At 33.1% G+C, this 24382-nt stretch overlaps 2 protein-coding genes across 3 annotated transcripts; one reads left to right on the forward strand and one right to left on the reverse strand.

Annotated features, from left to right (window-relative positions):
* Positions 1 to 3535: 3535 nt before the first annotated feature.
* On the reverse strand, positions 3536 to 10374 carry LOC136235934 (uncharacterized). 2 transcript variants are annotated; one of them, XM_066026020.1, is made up of 2 exons: positions 9237 to 10373; positions 3536 to 3678 (listed from the first exon to the last, which is right to left on the reverse strand). In XM_066026020.1, exon 1 carries the CDS (start codon positions 10328 to 10330, stop codon positions 9284 to 9286), a length of 1047 nt encoding a protein of 348 aa, XP_065882092.1. In that variant the 5' UTR covers positions 10331 to 10373; the 3' UTR covers positions 3536 to 3678; positions 9237 to 9283. The 2 variants fall into 2 exon arrangements, with proteins under 2 accessions (XP_065882092.1, XP_065882093.1); XM_066026021.1 differs by lacking the exon at positions 3536 to 3678 and adding an exon at positions 3695 to 4946 and having other exon boundaries at positions 9237 to 10374.
* A 2545-nt stretch (positions 10375 to 12919) lies between these two features.
* Positions 12920 to 14703, forward strand: LOC136200739 (putative SNAP25 homologous protein SNAP30). The gene is made up of 6 exons (XM_065991168.1): positions 12920 to 13085; positions 13209 to 13636; positions 13733 to 13826; positions 13929 to 14056; positions 14151 to 14248; positions 14335 to 14703. The coding sequence occupies exons 2-6, from the start codon at positions 13289 to 13291 to the stop codon at positions 14432 to 14434; spliced, it is 768 nt and encodes a 255-aa protein (XP_065847240.1). The 5' UTR covers positions 12920 to 13085; positions 13209 to 13288; the 3' UTR covers positions 14435 to 14703.
* Positions 14704 to 24382: the final 9679 nt, after the last annotated feature.

Genomic DNA, 24382 nt, shown 5'->3' on the forward strand with positions numbered 1-24382 from the left:
TGTGTCATTTTTGGATTGACACGCAAATTTTTGGGTTGGGTTAGGATTGATATGCTAATCCGAAAATAACACGAAATTATACAAATATTTAAAATTATTATTATATTCTCTCGTGTTTTTATGTCACTTTATTATGAAGATAATGAAATTATAATTATTACTAGCAAATATGGTTCGAACTTCCTAAATTGTTATAAACACATTATATGACCACCTGACATGATATTAGCAGACTTTTCTATGGTTAGTGCTAACATACTAATCTAAAAATGACATAAAGTATTTAAGAATAGTATCATATCTTCTCTTATTTTTAAAAGTTATCATTAATATATATGCATAACAAAACTACATGTAACTCAAAAACATGATACGAAATCGACACCAATCCGAATAGGTTAATACGATTGCGATACAAAAGTTTTTAAATTGGATTTAGATTTACTCTTTTTAACACGAATCCGAAATGATACGATGCGACTACGACTCGGACATGATAATGGTGGTGAAATCTGGTCAAGATGTTGTAGTTTAAAGATTGATCATAACAAAATTAAATTGGCTGTCCTATAGTAATCTATATAATAGTAGAATGGGTGAATTTTGTTTGGTGATACAATATATATTAGGACTTATTTAGGCAATAGGGTTAGGATTAGGGTATAGGTTAGCTTAGTTGTTGAATATAGGTCTCCTGTGGACTGTCCCAACTATTTTCATCAATTATTTGAACATATACCCTTTATTTTAGGACAATCAATTTTTGATTCCTATATGTACTAAATACAGTATATATGTTGTAGATTAAGATTGATTACCACACCATCTTATCCAATTCAATCTTATCAACAGTATATAAAAAATCACGTTCCTAGTAAATAGACACAATGCCAGCTAGCTACTTGTAATATACTATCCACAATTATTTTTCCTTTAATTTCATTAAGAGCTTGTTTGGTTCGGCTATTAGCTAATAGCTGTTGCGGTTGTTGTTAGCTGTTTGCAGTAAACTGTTGCTGTTAGATGTTTGTTATTAGCTGTTTAACTATAGTGTTTGGTAAAATTATATTGAACTGTTGCTATTCGGATTTAAAATGTCTAATATGTACATGTTTTAAAAATGCTCATACGTTTACAACTATGAGCAATTTTACTCTTAACGTCTAAAATGATGCAATTTTTCCCATAATGTTGGCAGCTAAGAGTAAATGTACATCTAATTGGCAAGTTGGGTCAATTTCAGACATTATTATAAAATACATATATTTTATTTCTTATCAGTTAATTCTAAAAAAGATTTCATATTTTTTATGATTTAATAATAAAATTGAAAATTAATTTTTATAAATTCCACGGAATATTTGATTTTTTTTTGTCTAACTTGTACAAAAGATAATATTTTTTTTTAACAAAATTCACGTCTAATCATATGTTTGTAATATGTTACTAATGATGATAAAATGATGCACATGTGAAGTGTAGATGACAATATTTATGACCAAAAACACAGTTTGATGAATTATTTCTCAAATTGACCAAACTTGTCAATGTTAGGGGTAAAATTTCTCTTGGCTACCATGTTAGGGGTATAATTGCACCATTTTAGACGTTAAGGATAAAATTGCTCACAGCTATAAATGTTAGGGGTATTTTTGCACCTTATGTGTTACACAAATTAATAAAAATAATCTATATAAAAAAATAAAAATAAATTTTTTTTGAACACAACAAACCTTGTTCTTCGGGTAATTATGTTGTAGAAATATGAATAATATTAAAGAAGAAACATATTTGTGGAAATAAGAAGGATAATTTTGTCAATAATAAATAACTACAAACATCTGTTTATGAAAAGCTTCAAATAGAAACTTTTCGTGAAAAGCTCCAAAACGTCGCAGTTTCCAGGAAAAATGCTATAAACCTAATCAAACGCTATATTTCATGCGGTTTGGAGTGAAACGCTAAACGCTCTTCTGAAAAGTTGAAACAAACACACCCTAAATAGTTGTTAGCTGATTATCTTTTTAGTTAGTTGATTTAATTAGCTGATTTTTGTTTGGCTAAAACTTAACTGATGGCTAATAGTTGTTTGAGTAAATAACAAATAAAGACATGATAAATCATCTATTTGAGGTTAAAGAATATTAATTAGGAGTAAAAATACCCTCCAAAATAGATGGAACAATAAGCTAATTGAAAAAACTCATAAAATGAGTTTTTTCAAAATTAACTTTTTCGATTCAGTAAACTCTTTCAAACCCATATTCACTAAATACTACTATTAGAGATTTGACAAGTCAAAACCTCTAAAGTGGCTGAAACTCTAATTGTACCCCAAAAAGCTCTTTACGATCATTGTCATTTTGGACTATTTTATTCCCTTCTTCTTAGATGTATTTAAAGTTTTTTCTTTATTAAAACCAATGCAATATTAATTAAAATATCAAAATTAATCTACTCTTAATATTTTTCTCATAAATTTTTAATATTTATACAATAATAAATTTTAGAAAAAATTACATTGATAGTATAAAAATAAACAAATTAAAAATGTTAAAACGATATATAATAAAACAAAATAGAGAGTATATATACAGTAAAACCTCTATATAAAAATACACTTGGGACCGAGCTATTTATATAACAATTGGGAGGTTATTACTAAATAGAGTTTGATATAATAAAATTTCTCACCACATAAAAATTTAAATTTTTATCATAGGCATGCATAGTTTATATATAATGTATAACAATAGACATTAATGGAACAAATTAAATATTTAGAATTTCAATTTAGAGTTTAAGTTTTCAATATATAGATAATGTGAAGAGTTGTATGGAAAAAATGTAAACGTTAATGAGAATACTACATATTTATAATTTCAAGTTGTAGTTTGTGTTTCCAACTTACAGATAATTTCAATAGTTTTTTTTTTACATTTTATAATTTAGTTTATAATTTAGTTTGAATTCTTAATATATATATATAATTATTACTATATATGCCTAATATATATATATATATAATTATTACTATATAGAGGCATAGTTTCTAAAGGTGGGACTTGAAAAGTGTATAACAAATAACGTTTGGGAGGTTATTCCTATTTATAACTGGCCCAAGTTGAAGCCGAGTTTTTTTATAACAAAATAGAGGTTATTTCTATATAGAATATTCCTATATAGAGGTTTTACTGTATTTCACTAATAAAATTTTGATGTTTATTTATTTTTTTTGGCTAGTTTTATTTATAAATCAGTAGTATTTGTGTTAAACTAATTAAAAAAAATACTTTGAAGAGATCGATTATCCCATATTGGAATGCATCAGTGATATCTCCGACGCAGTAAAAATTTGTCGCAACCGGTTACCTTGGAGGATAAGATAGATAGAACAACTTGTTCTTAACAATGCCAGAAATTTCATCAGAAAATGGCTTTTGCCAAATAAATATAACTAAACACTGACTTTTCCTTGTGCCATCCAAAAAGTGTGTCGATTAGCATGTATATAAAGTGCAATTCAGTAAGATAGTTAAGCGAATATAAAGAAATGTTATATCATTAGTCTTAAATGAGTCCAGAAACAAACACATTTCAATTCTGTCACTGTAATCTGTATTTTTGAACATTTTGATTTAACTTTTTACCCAATTGAACTTCCATTCTCCACCATACCTGCATTCAAAGACGCTGATTATTCATAAGTTTCCAATTTCAATGTACTCGATGCAAAACTTTGTAGATTAGAAGCAAAAACAGGGGGAAAAAAAAGGCACTCTAAATGCTCAGTTATTCATATGTTGATGCAACTATAGACACTGTAAAAGGCACTCTATCTGAGCTTTCATATGTTGATGCAACTATAGACACTTAAGAAACCTCTTGATTATTCTTTTCCAACGTTTCAACAACAAATTCATCAGACCAAACCATGCTACTACTGCAATTAAGTTTACTGTGCTCATACTCTGAATCAGATAATTGTTCAATATTTACATCTAATCCTTAAGCATTACTCAGATTAAAAAGATAGAAGAAAAATTATGCTTACAGAAATTTCTGCTCTAGTAAAAATCCATCTAATAAACATATCTTTCTGAATAGTGCTTCTTTTCCTGAGAAAGAATCCAATTTCTAGTTGCAGGACAAGTTCCTCGGCTGAACTTCATCAAATATCGTAGTAACCTCTTATTTGTATAGCTTCTAATAACTTAGAAATTATTCCACTATCAATTTAGCATATTAAATTCCAAACACTAATAAGACGTATAAGGAACTAATGTTTGAATTATATCACCTCAAAGTCGTGCATGACAAACATGCCATCATGGCTTAATCAAGGAGTCAAATCTCGAATCTCAAATCTCATATCATTCCTAGCACTTATACACGTCTGAACCTTAACCAAATTTATTTTCCATCTTTCTACATTTCAGGCTTTCAGCAACAACTCCATGATTATTCATCAACAATGAAAACCAAATATCATAACATGGTTGCTAAATAAAACTACGAATACCAAGAACTAGCGTAGATCCTACAGACACTCAAGATTCTGTATCAACTCCCTGAGTTTAGCATTATTGTGAAGATTGAATTAAAACCAAAAAAAGAAATGGTAAATAATTCTGAATACTTACTCACATAAAAATTGTAAGAAACCCATGAGTTCTTTGACATACTCACAGTGTTGAACTATACCAACAATGGTTGTATCAATGGAATTCTTAATCTAAATGAATAAACGACCATCGTCCTCCATCCAATCGTCATTATCGGTTTTCAGAGCATCAGTTGAGTAACGTCTCTTCCTTATAATGCAAAGATAAATCTTAACAGTTTTGGACCGATCCACATAATTTAAGCTAGTCAATTTGTGGTCGGTGATCTTAGAAGCCACCAGAATGACATTAGTAACTAAAGCAATATTAGGGGTCTCCTTCCTACGGATACATAACAAATCACAATTATCACCAAATTAAAATGTCCAAGATCACAAAAATCATACAGATTCAAATAAATATTTGTCCAACAAATTCAAACTTCCAAAATAACTAGCAAACTGTCCAAAAAATCAACAGCATGTACGGATGCCCAACTAACACTGGAAAAAGTTGCTGAAACCAGAAAACAACCAGATGGGGAGGCCGGAATTACCAAACGATGTCAGAAAAGATGACCGGAGATTGACCAGTCACTGGACGCGCCTCCACTCGCCGGTGAGTGGGACATCGCGCAAGAGGTGACGACAATGTGTGATGCTCACTCCTCTCTCAAATGGACGGATTTTAGGGACACGCCGATTTTCGGATGATCGTTCTTTTACGGGGTAGTGAGACAACAAGTGGTGATAAAAAATTATTCCAAACAAATCTGCTCTCTAGGGCAGACTAAACAAAGACCAAAAGCTCACCAGAAAAATAACACTGCTCACTAGGGCAGTCTCTGAAACTCACAAAAAAAAAAAAAAAAAAAAAAATTATGCTCACAAGGGCAACTCTGATACCATTTATCATGTAATCAGATAATGGTTGAGAGAAATCTTTGTATTTTGAATTCCAAGATGACATGTATTTATACAAGGATAATAAGCTAGACCAGAAAACAGATTTTGAGACTAACAACTACTGATAACCAATGCTAAGTTGATTGTTGTGCCTACTGTGTATGACTGTTGACTTACTGTCTATCTATTGACAAATAATTATAATGTAACAAATACAAAGAAAATTAACATATAACAGAGCTGTCATTGGAAATCTTAAAAGCGGAAGGGTTTATAATAGAATATGAAGTGTTAAATTCCCACCAAATTTTAACCCACTAAATTGGAATTTTTTTTTGAAGACTAGATCTTATTTAGACAATATGTTACGTATAAATGCATAAATAAAGGACCTAATGTGTAATTAGGTATTCTCTTAGTAATCTTCATTCTGAGCAATTACTACTTAATAGCCTTATTAGTATTATTATTTCTTATGTATTGCTGGTTAACCATTAGTCCATTTTGGACTATAGTAGTCTGTTATACAGTTATTATGCCAACATTTTTGTAACCGTTTTGCAACACAAATGCACTACCAAAAAGCTCAATATGTTGAACATAGAAGAAGGTGGTCAGGAGGAGTTTGAGGCATTACGGGGAGGAGAGATTTTGGATACAGAACTTATTAAGGAAGGAAGTCCAGAGCACATATGGCTCTCAATCCATGCGTTAGATGGAGGGATAACTGACAATACACTCATGATGCTAATTAGTAATGACAACACCCACAGTTTTGTGGATTCGCATGTAGCTAAGGAAGCTAAATTGTCATTGTTGCAGGTGATTGGTAATTGCTAGTAACATCCAAAATCCAAATTCATTGACTGCTAATGGACCATGCACAACACTAAGTTCTCTTTAATAGTGAGGGCTTTGGAGTTGGGGAATTATGACCTTATACTAGGTGTGGATTGAATGAGGAAGCACACACCTGTATCCTTTTATTTCAATCAAAATAGGTAGCTTATCCATAAGGATCAAAGGCAAATTGAGTTTAAGGAACTTTTTAATGAGGTGAAGCTCAAAGCTAGGCTGGAAAGGGATCAATTATAGGCTATTTCTCATGTCAGCCTCTGCAGTTCAACCCACCTTACCTCAAGACAGTCACATTTCTAAGGTACCACCCCTTTATCAAGCTCTTATAGATACTTATAAACATATTTTCAGCCTTCAACAGCTTTACCCCGACATCAAAGCCATGATCATGCCATTCCACTCAAATCTGCCACAGACCCACACATAAGAGGATCATTTACATCTTTTATAATTGGTCTTTCATCTACTATCACACCATCAGTTATTTGCAAAGGCCTCCAAATGTCATTTTGGGGTTGACAATATTGCTTACTTAGGGCATATTATCTCAAAGGAAGGGGTAGCAACTGACCCATCAAAAATTTCAGCCATGACTAAATGGCCAGTTTTAAATCTCTAAGGGACTAAGATCTTAGGACTTACCGGTTACTACAGAAGATGCATCAAAGGTTATGGCTCCATTATAGTAAGCCATTAACTGATCTCCTCAAGAAGGATCAGCCTGTTTCCCATGAAGCTTTTCTGCACTTAAAGAGCATAATGACTCAAGCTCCTGTCCTAGCACTTCCTGACTTTATAAAACCTTTCATTCTTGAGTGTGATGCAATCAAAGGCTCTCAACTTATGAGAAGGAGAGTTGTAAGCTATTCTTCAAGCTTGCACAACCTGAAGACACCATCTAGAGAATTATGCCTTCATCATTAATACTGACCATGAAAGCATTACACACCTACTCACAACACAAGGGAATCTCCAAGTTACTTGGTTTAGACTACTCCATTCAGTACAAGAAAGGAGACGAAAACAAGGTAGCAGATGCTCTTTCAAGACAAAAAGAAAAAGGGCCAAATTGCTAAGACTATGGCCATTTCAGTCAGGATCCCTACTTGGATGGAGGTACTCTTGTGTTGGTGATCCTATATCCAGCCTATCTCTCACCCAAATTATACTCTTCACAATTGTCTTTTCAAATACAAGTCTAGGATCTAAATTGGTAGTACCACTGACCTACAACAAAGGATCATGGAAGCTTGCCACACTTCCCCTATGGATGGCCACTCTAGCACTAGGGGAACTCTTACCCGTTTGCAGCACCACTTTTATTGGCCTAACATTCCACAAACTACACTTGAGTTGCAAACTAAGCTGACACTTTCCAGAGGTGCTAGGCAGATCATACAGCCTATGCAAGCCTTCTCCAACGATATTGCCATGGATTGCATTAAAAATTTGCCAAAATCCGCTGGGTTTTATACTATATTAGTGGTGGTAGACAGATTCTCCAAAGGAGGTCATTTTATTGCTCTATCTCATGGTTTTAATGTTGTCAATGTGGCTCAAGCTTTCCTAGATAATGTTTTTAAACTATATGGCATGCCTAGGTCTATTGTCTCTGACAGGGACCATATATTTTACTGGAAACTTCTGGAAGGAACTTATGAAGCTAATGGGCAACTGTACTTCAATATTGCCTATCATCCACAATCTAATGGTCAGTCGAAATGTCTAAACCAATGCTTAGAAAACTACCTGCATAGTATGTGCTTCTTAACTCCAAAAAAATGGGTTCACTTAGCTTTGGTATAATTCTACCTTCCACAGTGCAATAAACATGAGCTCATTTCAAGCTTTATATGGCATAGTGCCAATTTTGCCTCTTCAATCCACTGATATTGCTGCAATTGAAGATATCCCACTTATTTGAAGGAGTCCCTCTCTTCAGCTAAGAACCACATGAAACAACTAGCAGACAAAAAGATGACTTATAGGGAGTTTGCCGTGGGAGACTGGGTGTTTGTAAAGCTTCAACCCTATATACACATTATTAGCTTAATAAATTAGGTGCCTCTGTGCTTGGCGAAATAATCTAATTGACTTCATGAACTTTGGTGATGTCTTATTAGCCCCTGTAGCCCTGAGCTTCAAGTGATATATCAGCCTCTTGAATTTGCTTAAAGTCAGTTATTGGCCTCCTAACTTACTTAAAGTGATACGTGCTTCATCTTGTCCAAAGCTCCACTTGTTTCTATCATGTTCAAGGTTTAAACAAGTTTAAGGGGCTAATGTTAGAAGGCCAATCGAATTATCTGATCCAAGTACAAGAGCCCTAAAGCATTAAGCCTATATCATTCAATCAAAGCCTTAGAAGTATTCATAGTGAACACTTGAGTAGTGTATAATGATCAGAACATTCGTACTCTAGGAAGTTCAATAACATTAGATTTCATCATCTCTAACACCACCAAAATCAGTGTAACAGTATTCACTTCATTAAAACCTACCCTTCAAACTCAATAGGAGTTGATAAAATTATTTTTCTTGGGATTACTTATCATGGAGTATCTTATGCTTGTTTACTCAGGATAACTAGAGGGCAAAGGGGAATTTAAATTTTTAATTCATTGTCACAATGTTTGACTAATCTGACTCACATTGAAAATATCACCTCCCCAAGTAACCATTTATCATCTTTTGATAATATCATTTGTTTTCGGTATCACTGACTTTAGTGCTCCAGTAAATATTGCACAACTCTATCACCAGGGTCAAAAGAAATGCATCCAAAACAATACCTATTGCGAGTTGAGACAAGCAAACACAAATGAAAACTTCACACAGGCCAATAAAGAGAAAAAGGAATAGGCCTTACCAATCAAAACATTCCAAATCCTTCGCCGAGCTCCTCCAGCTTCAACCTCAGGCATTGTCAGTACCAACAGCAACCTCTCCTTTCTTCACCCAAACCATACCATTTCCAATATCTCTATCCTTCCACCCATCGAAGCGATTAAACCCCTGATTACTTTCTCTATAATTGCCGTTACGCCGATATCCACCACCATTATAACTTCTGTACTCAGTAGTCCGGCGATTGAACACTCCATTGTGACTTCTGTAATCGTTAGTCCTATTAAAACCACTATATTTACTGCTTCTGCAATCAACAATCCTATCACGAATTCTATATCCACTACTGCTGCCATTAAAAGTATTGTTTTGTGTGGCCGATCTGTCAGATTCCACCTCTATACAAAGACCCCCCAATTTTCTCTCTATCTCTACGGTGTCTTCACTCTTCTCCATGACATCCTTAACTTCCCCCTCCATTTCCACCGGACGATCACTCGACTCAACTACACTAGTATTTTTCGGCCTAACATCCAACCTTGTAACCTTCTTCCTCGCATATCCCCTCTCCGAAATATTCTTTTTCTCGCTCTTAGCAGGCGGCGCGTGTGTCTCGCGTACCATCACTTCCCCTTCTCCCTGTGTGCCGGTTCCTCCACCCCCCATCATCTTTTCCTTCTCTGCCTGGTTTGTCTTCTTCATCATCTTCTTCTTCTCCCTCCTCTTCTTCCACATGGGCTTCTTATTCAACATATTACCTCCCAAATCTTTACTCTTCGTCTCATCAAGAGTATTTTCACTCTCATTTCGCTCAACAACAGCCACAGCCCCAACAAAAGCAACCTCAGGAGAAGCGCCGGAAAAGCCTTCCTTGAAATTCCGATTAACCTTCTGATATTTTCGATTACCGCTTCTATGATTATGCGGGGCCTCTTTGAGTATCGGAGCTTGGATGTTTCGCTCTGGCTCGTCATTGTGTGGGTGCTGGGTATCCCTCTCGTGTGGTTCCTTCTCCTTTAGCTTTCGATGCTCCTTCTCCTTTAGCCAGCGCTCTTGAAGTTGGGAGAGAGTAACATAATTAGATGGAATCGTTGGGGGTTCTTTGTTATTCTCCATAGAAGAAATAAAGAGAGAGTAGGGTAATCTAACCCATGTGACCAAATAAATAGGAATTCCTCTTCTTGCAAATCAGTCCTCGCAATTTCCCTTCCTGAGCAAGTCGATGACTCACACTCAGTAATTAAACTTTAAAGCGTAACTTCTAAAAAATAAAAATAAAGCGTAACACCGTCTAAAAAAAAAAAATTTAATTAATTTTAATATTTTCTAAAATTATTAGCATTAAACTTTAATTAACATTTTAAAATAATTATTAATAACTTCAAAATAAGAATATTTAAGAATTAAAGTTGTTTTGAACAAATTTATTATAAAACTACATTTTTTATTTCCAAAATCATCGTTTATGGAGCTCTCTCTTTCTAAAAATTCATATTTTTTTTCCCAACCAAACAACATCTAAAATAACATCAAACCGAAAATTTTGAAGAATTAAAGTTACGTACAATATCATCAATTCTTGAAATTTTTTATTTTGAGATCGTCAATGGTCATTTTTTTTTATATATGTGATTCGAACTTCATTTAATGCAAACAAAACTGTCAGTATATCACTATTTTAATATGCCAATTGACATGTAAATTATCATGCTATATATTTTTTTTAACATTTTACAGTGCTATTGTGATAGCTTTACGCATTATAAACAGAGTTTGAATATTCACACAATTGACATGTCAAATAGAGGCTTGATGTATTAAAACATAATTGATCAAGAGCATATCTATTTAGAAGATTGAGGGTTTAATGTGTTAAAATATAATTGCCACGCTTTTAGCTGGCGGAAGGTAAATGAGTTTCAAGATCTCACGCTTCAATCAGATTTTCAACTTTTAGTTCAAGCTATCAATGATCAGTAGGTTTCAATCTCTATGTATGGTTTAATTATTAATGGCGGTAAAGCTCTTGTAAAGGCTATCTATAATTGTTGTGTTCAATTTGTTAGTCGATCTACGAATCATGTAGCTCATATTTTATCCAGGGCGGCAAATTCTGAGTCAGATTGTGGAGCTTCGGGTGTTGTTCATCCTCATTTCTTATTTCTGTTTTGAGAGCTGATCAATAATATCCTTTCATCTCTTCTTTAAATAAAATGGAATTGAAAATCAACAACAACAAAAAGCACACGTTGTCCTTTTCAATCATTGCCTCTCAACAAAAATAGTGCAACAAGAGCTATTCAAAATTTATTTCACAACTTCTCTCGTAACATCAAAGGCAAAGTATAAAAAAGAAAATTTGGTCGATTTGCAAACAGTGCGGTTAAAAAATTCCAAATAAGGATTGTGGTTTGTGGAGCTTGTAGTTTAAGGATTTGTAAGACAAATTTTCGGTCAAAAAATACTTGTGGTTTAGTCATTTATAAAATTGTGCCTTATATATGTGATAATTTGTAAAATCACATTTTTTAATTTTTCAAAATCGATCCATTTTGGATTAATAGCCACATGATAACAAATTTTGACGGAATACCTAAGAATGCAAACTGCACAAACCACAAACATCTGTTTGCAATTTTAAAACCACGAGATTCATTTGCAAAAAAGCAGAACCGTGTGTCTTTTTTGTACTTTACCCTAACAATAATACAACTTCTATTAATAAATAAAAACAATAATACAACTTCTTAGTGTTTCGTTCTCTACGAATTGTCCCAAAAGTTTTGATTTTTATTTGTTTGTTTGTTTTTTTGTCCGGTAAAAAAGAACAAAATTTTAATTATAAAAAAATAGTGTAAAAAAATTATGAGGTTAGGGCTTTTAAGATGCTGGAGTCGCCCCTATATATGATGCACATATCAAAACGATTGAAGATGAAAAAAAAAACATTTCTCTCTACTTATTGGTTGATCTCAGTGTTTAATTTACAAATTTGCATTTGCCAATATCAACATGTTTTAATATCAGAATTTTATTTTTATTTTTTCAAAATTTCAATTAATCATGTTTAGAAAAAAAAACATTTAAAAAACTAATAGATATAAATTTATTTAAGAATATGGAACATTTAAAAATGTTCTTTAATTATTATGACTATTACGCGGGACTTATTAACTATTATAATATACAACATTTATAAATGTTTTTCGGAAATGTTCAGATGACCTTTAGATTTAGACTTCTTAAATCTAAACCATAGGATGTTTTAGGATTATTAGATCTAACCATAAATGATCAAAACTACATGGTCAATCACATGTATTTAATGACCAAATGAATGTGACCATTGACCGTGAGATTTAGACTTATTAAATCTAAACCTTACCATGCTTTGAATCCCCACCATAGGATTCTAATAACTTTAGGATGTTTTGATCAAATAATATATAGTCGTTAAGGTCAGTGCGTTCAGAATGGGACGCATTTTATTCTGTTTATTTTGTTTTAAAGTGAAACCATGGTTTGTGCTTATATATAATACTCTCAACTGACAACCTTCAATTAAATATTTGGTCATAGTCCACAGGAAATATTTCCAAATTTTTTTAGTCATTTACAATAATAGAAAAAAAAAAAAATAATAACGGTCTAAATGTTGTGATTGGTAGAGTTGCTAGGATGAGAAAAAATGGAAATAAGAAGGGGGGTCACCTTTTTCGCAGCGCCTACCATTTGTTTGATCTTGTTAAAAAGGGGCTTTCTTTTTTTCTTATTAAATATCCTCAACAAGCATTCAATCCTTGGTCTTGGATCTTTGTTTCATCAATTCTTCTATTTTCCCAAAGATCCAAAGACATCCACCACAACTCAGGTATTTTTCTCATCTCAATATTTATTTTTCATTATGGATTTCTAATGTTTGATTTTCCATTCTTCTTTTCCGATCTGGATGCAATGCTGTTCAAATTATCTAACTACAACTGTTAATGATTAGGTGTACAGTAATTGAAATTTATCAGAAGATTGGTTTATCTGGTTTATAGTTGATGCACACAAGCTTTTCCAATAGACAAAATGTTTGGATTTTTTAAATCACCTGCAAACAAAGGTGAGGTACAGATATCACAACGAGCTAATTCGGAACCTGTGATGAATGTACCTGATGGCACTTTTGGTGAAAAAGATGGATACAAGAATGGCTTCCGTGACTCCGGAGGATTCGAGAACCAAACTGTTCAGGAGCTTGAGAATTATGCCGTCTACAAGGCTGAAGACACAACAAATAGTGTTAATAATTGCTTAAAAATTGCAGAGGACATCAGAGGAGATGCTACAAGGACTCTTGATATGTTACATGCTCAGGGTGAGCAAATCAATAGGACCCATAATATGGCTGTAGATATGGACAAGGATCTACATAAGGTAATCTCAATTATAATTTGCTTCTTCTAATGTTATATATATATATATATATATGCCATTCCATTTTGCATAATTTTGTGTTTTTTATTGTGGCAGGGCGAAAAGATGTTAAACAATCTAGGGGGCATTTTCTCTAAGCCATGGAAGCCTAAAAAAACCAAACAAATAACAGGGCCCGTGATCACACCAGGTGCTTTTCTTTTTGAAAAACCATTTGGCTTCTTACTTAAAAAGAAAATAAAATCTATATATGTTAAATTGATCGTCTAGTGACATATAATATTGGGTGCAGATAATCCATCGAAAAATAGTAAAAACCATAAAGAACAAAGAGAAAAGCTAGGATTAGGGGGTAAGAAAGGACATTCTGCTCCAGTTTCGCCTCCTTCGGAGCCAACAAATGCAATGCAAAAATTAGAGGTTTGTATCTTTGGTTGGTTGTGGAAGGTAGAATTATATATGTGAAAGTGTACTGAATTTGTATATTTTGTGAATAATGTACAAACTCCTCCAGCTAGAGAAGAACAAACAAGATGATGCACTCTCAGATTTGAGTGATATCCTGGGTGATTTGAAGGGTATGGCCTCTGATATGGGATCTGAAATTGACAGGTCAGTGTTCAAGTCCATTAATCATTCAATTTTTACTCTTTAATATAAGTAAGTTTTATATGCTCTAATTTCTGGGGTTAATGCAGGCAAAACAAAGCTCTAGATAATCTTGGTGATGATGTGGATGAGTTGAACTCCCGAGTTAAAGGAGCCAATCAGCGAGCACGCCATTTGATTAACAAGTGAGAGACCGCTGACTTAGCTGCCCAGCCAGGCACCAACCATGTTATATATTCCTTCTAACCCAATTTTTTTAAATGTTTGATGGTAGTGATTTTTTTTTTCTTTATAGATATTATTATGATGTTGTATTTATATATATATTTTGTTGTAGACATTATCATTTATGTACAGTTATGTCTGCTTGGAGCATGTACAGTCCATTACTAAATGTTCCAATGTCAAAAAAAACAAAAAAAATGGTTTTGACATTATTTTCATTTAATAGAGGCGATTCAAAATAATATTGGTGTATTGATATTCTACACTAGCGTATAAAGTAATGCAATGATTCCAAAACATTGTACGGTTGCACAGAATATAATAATTTTAAATATAAAAATTGAATTCATGTATCAAAATGTAAAAATAATACAGTTTGGGTATCAAAAATATATTATACTTTCAAGGTTGATTTCATGATTGGTGTCAACTTTAAAACTGATTTGATACTCAAAAATTAGTTTGGGTTAAATTGACGAATGGGCAAATTTGACCCTTTATCCTACTTTTTGTTTCTTTTTTTATGTAGAAGATGCACACACCAATACAATGTCAACCACAATTTGAATTTCAGATCCACTACACATTTAAATAGCTAAATAGATAATCATAAGTTTTATCTAAAAGTATTTTCGACTCTAAAATAATTTAACAGTACTTGAATTATTTAAGCAATTGAAGTTGGTGATGAATATAATTTAATATTTGAAAGAACATGTTGTCTAAAATAATTTGACAGTACTTGGATTGCCAATTACGCTGGGTTTGGTATATGGCTTAAACTTGAGGCATTTTTGGCTGTGTATAGTGAATCCAGCAATTAGAAAAGGAAAATGAAAAAAGATATATCTAGATTAAACTTTGAGCTTCTAAATGAAAATAAGGCCTCCATATTAAATGATTCAATTAATTAAAAATACAAGTCGAAAGTTAAGAAGGAAATCCATAAAAAGACAATATTATTAAACTCGATGATCGTCGATGTGACATGTTTCCTTAAATTATATCGCAGCACATTTCAAGACAGCAGCAGCAGAGAAGACCACCAAGACTGAAACTCAAACAAAAATATATAATTAATTCTATTTGCAGGCATATACTTCCTTGTCAATTATATATACCATAAAATTCATATAATAAATAAAAAAGAAAATGCTGACCATCCTTTCAAGCAATTATCGTTGCCTTTTGCAGCCGGCGGCTGGGGCGGTGGCTGAATGTAGATTGGTTGAGGCTGAGGTGGTGGTGCTGATTGTTGATAACCTTGAGGAGGATATCCCTGTGGTTGTGGAGGATATCCTGGCGGAGGATAACCTTAAAATGGATAATATTAAAATAAACGATTCAATATTTTGTCTATCAAATCAAAATAATAAGTATATATGATGTGTTACCTTGAGGAGCTTGTGACTGATAACTCATCTTATTTACTCCCTTATTTATTTCAAATTTTATTTGTTTGTCTCTTGATCTACTATTCAGTCAATATATGGTCCCTAAACTATCATATTGGTGGTGAAATTTCATCCAATTTGAGTGGAAATTTACAATTTATTTGTAACATAGATTTTCAGACGTCAAGATATTAACTAGAGTAAAAAACCAAATGAAAAAACAAATTTTTAAACTAAAATTTGATAATTATCAAATTTAAGTGTCAAAATATTGTCACGTGTCAATATAATAATAGTTCTATTAAGTTTCCATTTAAATTTGGTGAAATTTCACCAATTTTAACAAGTTAGGAGTCAAATGTGACCAAATGATAAATTAGATGTCAAATTACAAATTCCTGAATAGGTGAAAACCAAATAGTAATTTAAGCCTATTTCTTATTGTCAATATACGCCTACGGCGCTATCCAACCGAATCAATGAAATATTTCGCATCATGATCATAAAAATGTATTAATAATAAAGAAAGAAAATTACTATACATATTTCAAAAAAAAAACCCTAGGTTTTTCAGAAATGTGTTCATACTTCTGATAATATGGAGAGCGACTGAGATAAAAAAAATTATAATAATTTTGTTAAAACTCCATATTGTGTTATATTATTGATTGTTTTAATATAAAAAGATTATAAATTATTATAAGTGTTTGCACGTTAGTTTTATAATAATCTCTATAGATTAAAGTTAATTATTCTAAAGATGTCTAGTCACTTATTATTACGTGAAAAATAATATATCAAGATTAGTGTGAGGATGCTCATGAACACACGGTATATAGATACAAATCAAACTCGCGAGTTTATATTGGAGAAGACAGTACGAGACTGGCCCACTATGACATAACTACATGGGTTAGTGTTATGAATGTGGGTGAAATAATTCTCCCTTATATATATTTAATTAATGAAATTAATAAACACATTTTAATAAAAAGAAAAATAATTAAAAATTTAAAGTATCAAGTAGCATTTTTTTGTCATAAGTTGACAAATAAAATCAAAGTTACGGATGGGCAAATCTTTTCTCAGCTCTTTTTCTTTTTCAGTTGAAACTTTTCAAATTAACTCCATTTTCTTCTCAATTCAAGACAACAAACAATCTAGGGGGACGTTTGGTTCGGGATGTTTAGTTTCATTTTCTTGATTCCTTTTCCTTTACCCCTTATGAACCAAACGTCCTAAATAAGTTGCTTTTCCTTATACTTGGATGCAACACATACTCTAAATATGAGAAATTTGATTATTATTTTTCTATTGAAGTGAGATTGTGATGCAATTGGATTATTGAATGCTTAGCTTTGCTTGATTGATCCCTATGGTTGTGTTTTGGTCAAAAATCATGCATATTGATTTGATAAAAGAACATGAATTTTACCAAGTGTTCCATAAAATGCTCAAAAAACTATAAATCCCAAACTACATGTCTAGAGGCTTCCAAAGATTAACTAAAGCCTCAACCAAAATATTTAGAACATGTTGCCCCCTTGATTTTTTTTTTTTTTGACTCTTTTTTTGTTCTAAAATAATTAGAGGAAGTATAAAATAATTTTTAGTAGCCTCATACTACTTTTGTTCTAAAATAAACTTTTCAAAAACCTAAAATATATCCTAAACTTCTACACTTTAAGTGATTCAAATATGTAAAAGATATTAAGTTACAAGCTGAAGTGTAGATTTGAGGATATGCCAGCTGGCAAATCTGTTAGACTTTATACTGAGTAGTTACCATATTTTACGGTTGATGAATAAGGCATGTTTACTTTACCTTTACCTTTTGTATATATAGACTTTTCTGTGTTCAATGTAAAAGGTATGAGAGTATGAAATGCAATTACCAAATTCTTCTTCCTCTCCATTTGTTTTAATATGGTATCAGAGCTATGGTTAATACAAAGGGACGAAGAAATCGAAAACCTCAATTAACAGTTGAACCTGAAGGAGTTGCAATTGAAGACGATTTCGAAGAAGAGATCGAAGAAACAGAAGATTCAATCTCAGATTCAGAAATGAATCGCAGAGATGAGAACCGTAGAGAAGAAAATCATACAAATCAACAACACAATTCGAGTTCATCTTGCTCAAATCACGATAATCCAGGAGCTATCTTAGTAAGTAACCTACTTACTAACAATAATTATTTTCTATGGAGTCATGCCATGACAAGAGCGCTTACGGTTAAAAAGAAGCTACGATTCATACAATCTGATGATCCGTCACCGGCAAAGAATACTCCGGCGTATGATACCTGGAAGGAAGCCGATTGTCTTGTTATTGCCTGGATCCTTAATTCTATTCATAAAGATTTTGCAGAGTCTTTCACTTTTGCTTCATCAGCTAGATCTCTATGGAAGGAACTGGAACAACGTTTCGGAGACAATAATTCCCCAATGATTTTCAGAATTAAAAGGCAGATACTACAAACAATACAAGGTAACCAGTCAGTTTGCTCTTATTTTTCTAATCTCAAGAAATTATGGGATGAAATGAGTATATTGAGACCTTTACCTGAATGTCAATGTGGAGTGGTTGCTGATTGTGTTTGTAATGCTTTTAAGAGAATAGTTGATATGAATGAAGAGGATAAGCTAATGCAGTTTTTTGTCTGGATTGAATGAAAGTTATGAGCATGTAATCAATCAGATTCTCTTATTAGATCCTCTACCTAGTGTGAACAAAGCTTTTTCTATGGTACTTAAAATAGAAAAACAGAAGGAAGTTGTTATAGATCAGAACTTAGAGGTTGCTAACTATACAACACATAGGTATGGCAATGGAAATAGGAGTCAAAATTCTGAAGTTGAAAAGAAGGAGGATAAATACTGCAATAATTGTCACAAAACATGACATATCAAGACTGAATGCTTCAAAATAATAGGATATCCTGAATGGTTTAAGGATCCTAGGAAAGGAAAATCTAAAGGTAGAGGGAATGGCACAAGGAATGGTTCACATGGAGCTACGAAAGTTAATATGGTGGAAAAGGAATATAAAGGGAATTCCCAAGACAAAGGTGGTACTCCTTTGGACAGTATATCAGATGAAGATATGGAGAGTAACGTGGACTCTAAAGCTATGGGACATATGATACAGGAGGTCTACAAGATGCTGAAAGGGAAAGGACAGCAATCAACAGATTTTTCTGCTTTTGTTGGGGTGTCTGGTAATGTGCTCACTTCACCTCAATTTTTTAATAAAGATTCAACATATTGGATATTAGATAGTGGAGCTACAAGTCACAGGTGCTCTCAACTATCTTTATTCCATACATACAAAAAAACTCAATAATAAAAAAACAGTAGCGATGCCAGATGGAAACACACGCTTTGTGGAAAATGTAGGAGAAGTTGCATTATCCCAGAATTTTCAGCTGCGAGGAGTTTTACATATACCAGCGTTTAAATACAATTTATTGTCCATAGGACAATTACTTAAGCAAGAAAGAATTGTTGTGATATTCTATTGCAATTACTGTTATTTGCAGGACCTGGATACATGTAAAATAGTAGCAGTTGGATGGGCATCTGAAGGGCTGTATAAACTGGACAGCAGATCCTTTTCACCTTCAACATTACAGCAACATACTATCAAAGATAATGGCACTATTTTTTCAAGCTTTTCATCAACTTCAGCAAATAAAGGACCTGATGTTTGGCACTTGAGACTAGGACATGTCTCTGACGAGGTGATCAATCATATTCCAAATGTGTGTATTTCTGAAAGTAGCATTGTTTGTGATGTGTGTCCCAAGGCTAAACAACACCGTTTACCTTTCTCAAGTAGTTCAATTTCTACTACACAAAAGTTGCAGTTATTACATTTAGATGTATAGGGACCATATAGAATTTCTTCCAAAACTGGAGCAAATTACTTTCTTAGTGTAGTAGATGATTTTACAAGAGCAACTTGGGTGATTTTACTTCAACAGAAAACACAAGTTCCTAATGCTATAGATGTTTTGATCAATACAATTGAGAAACAATTTGATACACAGGTCAAAATGGTGCGCAGTGATAATGGAACTGAGTTTATAAACTCGCAATGTAAAGATTTGTTTCAAAAAAGAGGAATCATTCATCAAAGATCGTGTGTCTATACCCCACAACAGAACGGGGTTGTTGAACGAAAACACAGACAGCTTTTAAATATTGCAAGAGCTTGTTTATTTCAAGCCTCTTTGACTACTGATTTTTGGGGTGAAGCTATACTCTTAGCAGCTATGATTGTGAACGTACTTCCTGTGAAACAATTAAAATGGAAGACACCTTTTGAATTGTTACATGGACATGTACCAAATTATACTAATTTTCATCCCATGGGTTGTTTGTGTTATTATACTGATACTATCCCTCATAGGGATAAATTCTCACCTCGAGCCCATAAAGCAATTTACATGGGATTTTCTTGTGGTCAAAAGGGCCATAAAGTATTGAATCTTGAGACTAATCAACTCCATACAAGCAGAGATGTCATATTCAAGGAAAATATATTTCCTTTATCCAAGAATACTTTTAGTCAAGTAGGACCAAATGTCTCAAGTGGTGTTAATGCACATCATGGTGAGCCATTTGAGGTGGAAAAGCAAAATGGGATAAATAATTTCACTCATAAAGAGAATGGAGTGGTTGAAAATGGAGTTGAAAATGGGTCACATGAAATTAATAATGACAAAAATAGTAACATTGATACTTGTGGAAGAGAAGCACATGGGACTAACAACAATATTAATGATGTATCTGCAAAAGAATCTTGCATTGGGACAGGTACACAACAAAGAAGGACATCTGGTAGACTTGTGACTCAGCCCACATGGATGAAAGACTTTGTATGTCATACAAAGACTACAGAAAATAAAACAAATATCCTATCTGTACCTGAGTTAACTCATTTTTCCTCTGATCATTTGAATTTTGTTCTTAATGTTTCTCTTGAGAAGGAGCCAAAATCATATGCAGAAGCTTGCAAAGATCAGAGATGGGTAGAAGCGATGCACAAAGAGCTTGAAGCGCTTGATCAAAATGAAACTTGGTTTTTTGCTAATCTCCCTCCAGATAAAAAATGCATCGACTCAAGATGGATATTCAAGATAAAGTATCAACAGAACGGACAAATTGACCGGTTCAAAGCTCGATTGGTAGCAAAAGGATACAATCAAACTCTAGGCGTGGATTACCATGAGTCGTTCAGCCCGGTTGCAAAGAACGTCACTGTGCGAGTATTGTTAGCTGTTGCTGTGGCAAAAAATTGGCCTTTACATCAAATCGACGTTAACAATGCGTATCTCCATGGTTTTTTGGAACAAGATTTGTACCTGACTCCACCTCCAGGTTACCAAAAATGTCCAAAAGGGAAGGTATGCAAACTCGTAAAGTCGTTATACGGTCTCAAACAAGCCGGAAGACAATGGCATAAAGAAGTTTCCAGCAAATTGGTTGAGTTCGGGTTCAAACGGTCTTATCATGACCATTGTCTGTTCTCTAAACTCAACGATGATGGAGTTTCAGTGTTTCTGCTCATTTATGTCGACGACATATTAATCACAAGCTCTAAAGAGATCCACATTGTAAGTGTAAAAAAATATCTCAATGATTTGTTTACAATTAAGGATTTAGGAGCGGTCAAATACTTTCTCGGAATTGAAGTGGCTCATTCAGAATCAGGTACTTTATTATCTCAAACCAAGTATATATCTGATATCCTGAGTGATGCCGGAATAGAGAATGCAGTATCGGTTACGAGTCCTATGTCTCATGGTTTAGTTCTCACTGATCCAGGAGAATTATTAACCAATCCTGAAATATATAGAAGAATAGTTGGTCGGTTGTTATATTTGGGTTTTACCAGACCGGACATCACTTTTGCTAGCCAGCAACTAAGCCAATTTATGCAAAAACCAGCAAAACATCATTTGCAGGCAGCAATACATGTGTTGAAATACTTAAAAGGGACTATTGATTATGGTCTTTTTTTATGCTGTTCAAGCTGATGACCAGTTGAACATTACAGCTTATTGCGATGCGGATTGGGGTACATGTAAATCCACTCGGAGGTCACTGACGGGATATTGTGTTTTTCTTGGAAATTCTCTCATCTCTTGGAAAACAAAAAAACAGAATGTGGTGAGTAGGTCATCGGCAGAGGCCGAATATAGAAGCATGGCACAAACGGCGTGCGAGGTGAAATGGGTTAATTACCTTCTTGAAGAATTCGGAATTTATAGCAAACAACCAATTCCGTTGTACTGTGACAATGAAGCAGCCATTGCCATTGCAAAGGACCCTGTTTTTCATGAAAAGATCAAGCATGTAGAGATTGACATTCATGTGGTAAGAGATCATATTTCAGCTGGTTTTATCAAAACACCACACATATATTCCCGAAATCAACTTGCGGATATATTTACGAAGCCTTTGAGTCATAGTCTGATGTTACCTTCAATCGTGAAAATGGGAGTCATAAGAACAAAGCCTCAAACTTCAGCTTGTGGGGGGCTGTAAAAGATATTAAGTTACAAGCTGAAGTGTAGATTTGAGGATATGCCAGCTGGTAAATCTGTTAGACTTTATACTGAGTAGTTACCATATTTTACGGTTGATGAATAAGGCATGTTTACTTTACCTTTACCTTTTGTATATATAGACTTTTCTGTGTTCAATGTAAAAGGTAGGAGAGTATGAAATGCAATTACCAAATTCTTCTTCCTCTCCATTTGTTTTAATAAAATAATTAGAATGGTGCACCAAAAGATTAAGAATCGGTAAAATTAGAAATAACGAAAATCACATTAAATGCATAAGTCAACCATGAGCAAGTCTCACCATACATTTAAATGTTGGGTTGATCTGAGGTTAAAATGAAAAGAACTTAAATTTTGCACTCAAACACATACGATCCTAAGAAAATGTAAATTTAACACTTTTACTAAAAATGCTCTCTAGATGGTAAAATGGAGTTGAAATCAATCCGAAAATTTGATGTATTACTTATACACCAATTGGACAAATTCCCATATTTTTTCTGGGACTGTTTAATTTTATAATTAAAACACATCAGTCCCATGCTAAAAACTTGACAAGTTTTTGTGGTTAGAATGAGCTAATTTGAGACAAAAATGACTTTGGAAGTTGGACTTGTGAATACATTTGTGTGTTGATCTTAAAAAATCATAAAATTAACGTTTTGGAGGTTATTTCATAGGGAAAAAGATTTAAAAAAAATCATTTGTTTGTTGTCTTTTTTCCAAGAAGAAATAGACCAAGCTCAATATGCCCTGAGAGAGGATGGTGTATACTGCAGAACAAATAGGGTTGGCTAGAGAATAAAGACTCGATACATATGTTGCCCCATATTTAGACCAAAACTTCAATTCCGCCCTAAACTTTCAGAGGTTCCAAATGACACTTTATTTTTTTTTATCCAATTGCATTCAATAACCCTCTAATTCTTAATAGAATTTATTGGATGCAGAAAATGTGAAACACATTCTACCACATGTCAAAATGCTCATCACGTGTCAATAATAAAATGCTAAATAGATAAATAATTAGAAAACTTTGAAAGTTTACCGGGCAGTTAAAGTTTTGGGTTATTGAATGCAATTGGATAATCATAGGGTTATTGCATATAATTGGACAAGAATATGAGGTTATTGAATGCAATTGAACATAAATAAAGGGTTATTGAATGAAATTGAACAAAATGACATTTGGAATTTTAAAAGTTGAGGGGACAGTTAAAGTTTTGGGCTAAGTAGAAGAGGCAAAATATATATATATATATATATATATATATATATATATTAAGCCAAGAATAAAGCATGAAACGAATTTGTTATATCGTGGTAGGTCTTGTATGCATTTTGACATTTTGATAAGTATTGAAATCACTTTTTATGCATGCTTATAATGAACTTGGCCAAAAACCAAAAAAAAAAAATGAAAAAAATGGCATACAAAATTAAAATAAAATTAAGGAAACTCTAATAGGAATTCTACTTCTTTGCTCTTTAAATTTGAGGCATGACAAAAAGGAAGTAATAATTCTCATCATTCCTTGTTTTCACTTTTTATATGAAGCAATTCTTTTTCTAATATAAATCTCCTTTATTGAGTCCCCTTTGGATCCGGGTTCGTCGTTCAAGCTTTCGAGATTGGAGTGTTGCCGTCTTAAACTTTTTAGGGCCCCTGTGCTAAATTTTTATCAAACCCTTAATATTTAATAGAATTTTATATTAAGAAAATATAAAAAGAAATGAATGGATGGTAAGATTGTAAATTTTGAATGGTTGAATATCTAAATCACATATGCATTACTGAGATTTATTACATTATATTATTATTTTTTTCAATTTAAACTAACATCTATATTTGACTAAGCACGTCTTAAATGTTGGAGGCCGTTATAATTTTGAGACCCTGTGCGGTAGGGCTCCTTGCACACCCTCATCTACCCCTACTGCTAG

This window comes from Euphorbia lathyris, chromosome 7 (assembly GCF_963576675.1).
Source record: "Euphorbia lathyris chromosome 7, ddEupLath1.1, whole genome shotgun sequence".
NCBI lineage: Eukaryota > Viridiplantae > Streptophyta > Magnoliopsida > Malpighiales > Euphorbiaceae > Euphorbia > Euphorbia lathyris.

Excerpts from the sequence above, each read along its gene's own strand:
- LOC136235934 (XM_066026020.1), bottom strand. The coding sequence starts at position 10,330 with ATGGAGAATAACAAAGAACCCCCAACGATTCCATCTAATTATGTTACT.
- LOC136200739 (XM_065991168.1), top strand. The coding sequence starts at position 13,289 with ATGTTTGGATTTTTTAAATCACCTGCAAACAAAGGTGAGGTACAGATA. Across the intron at positions 13,637-13,732 it reads TGGACAAGGATCTACATAAG|GGCGAAAAGATGTTAAACAA; the intron begins GTAATCTCAATT and ends TTATTGTGGCAG. Across the intron at positions 13,827-13,928 it reads AGGGCCCGTGATCACACCAG|ATAATCCATCGAAAAATAGT; the intron begins GTGCTTTTCTTT and ends TATTGGGTGCAG.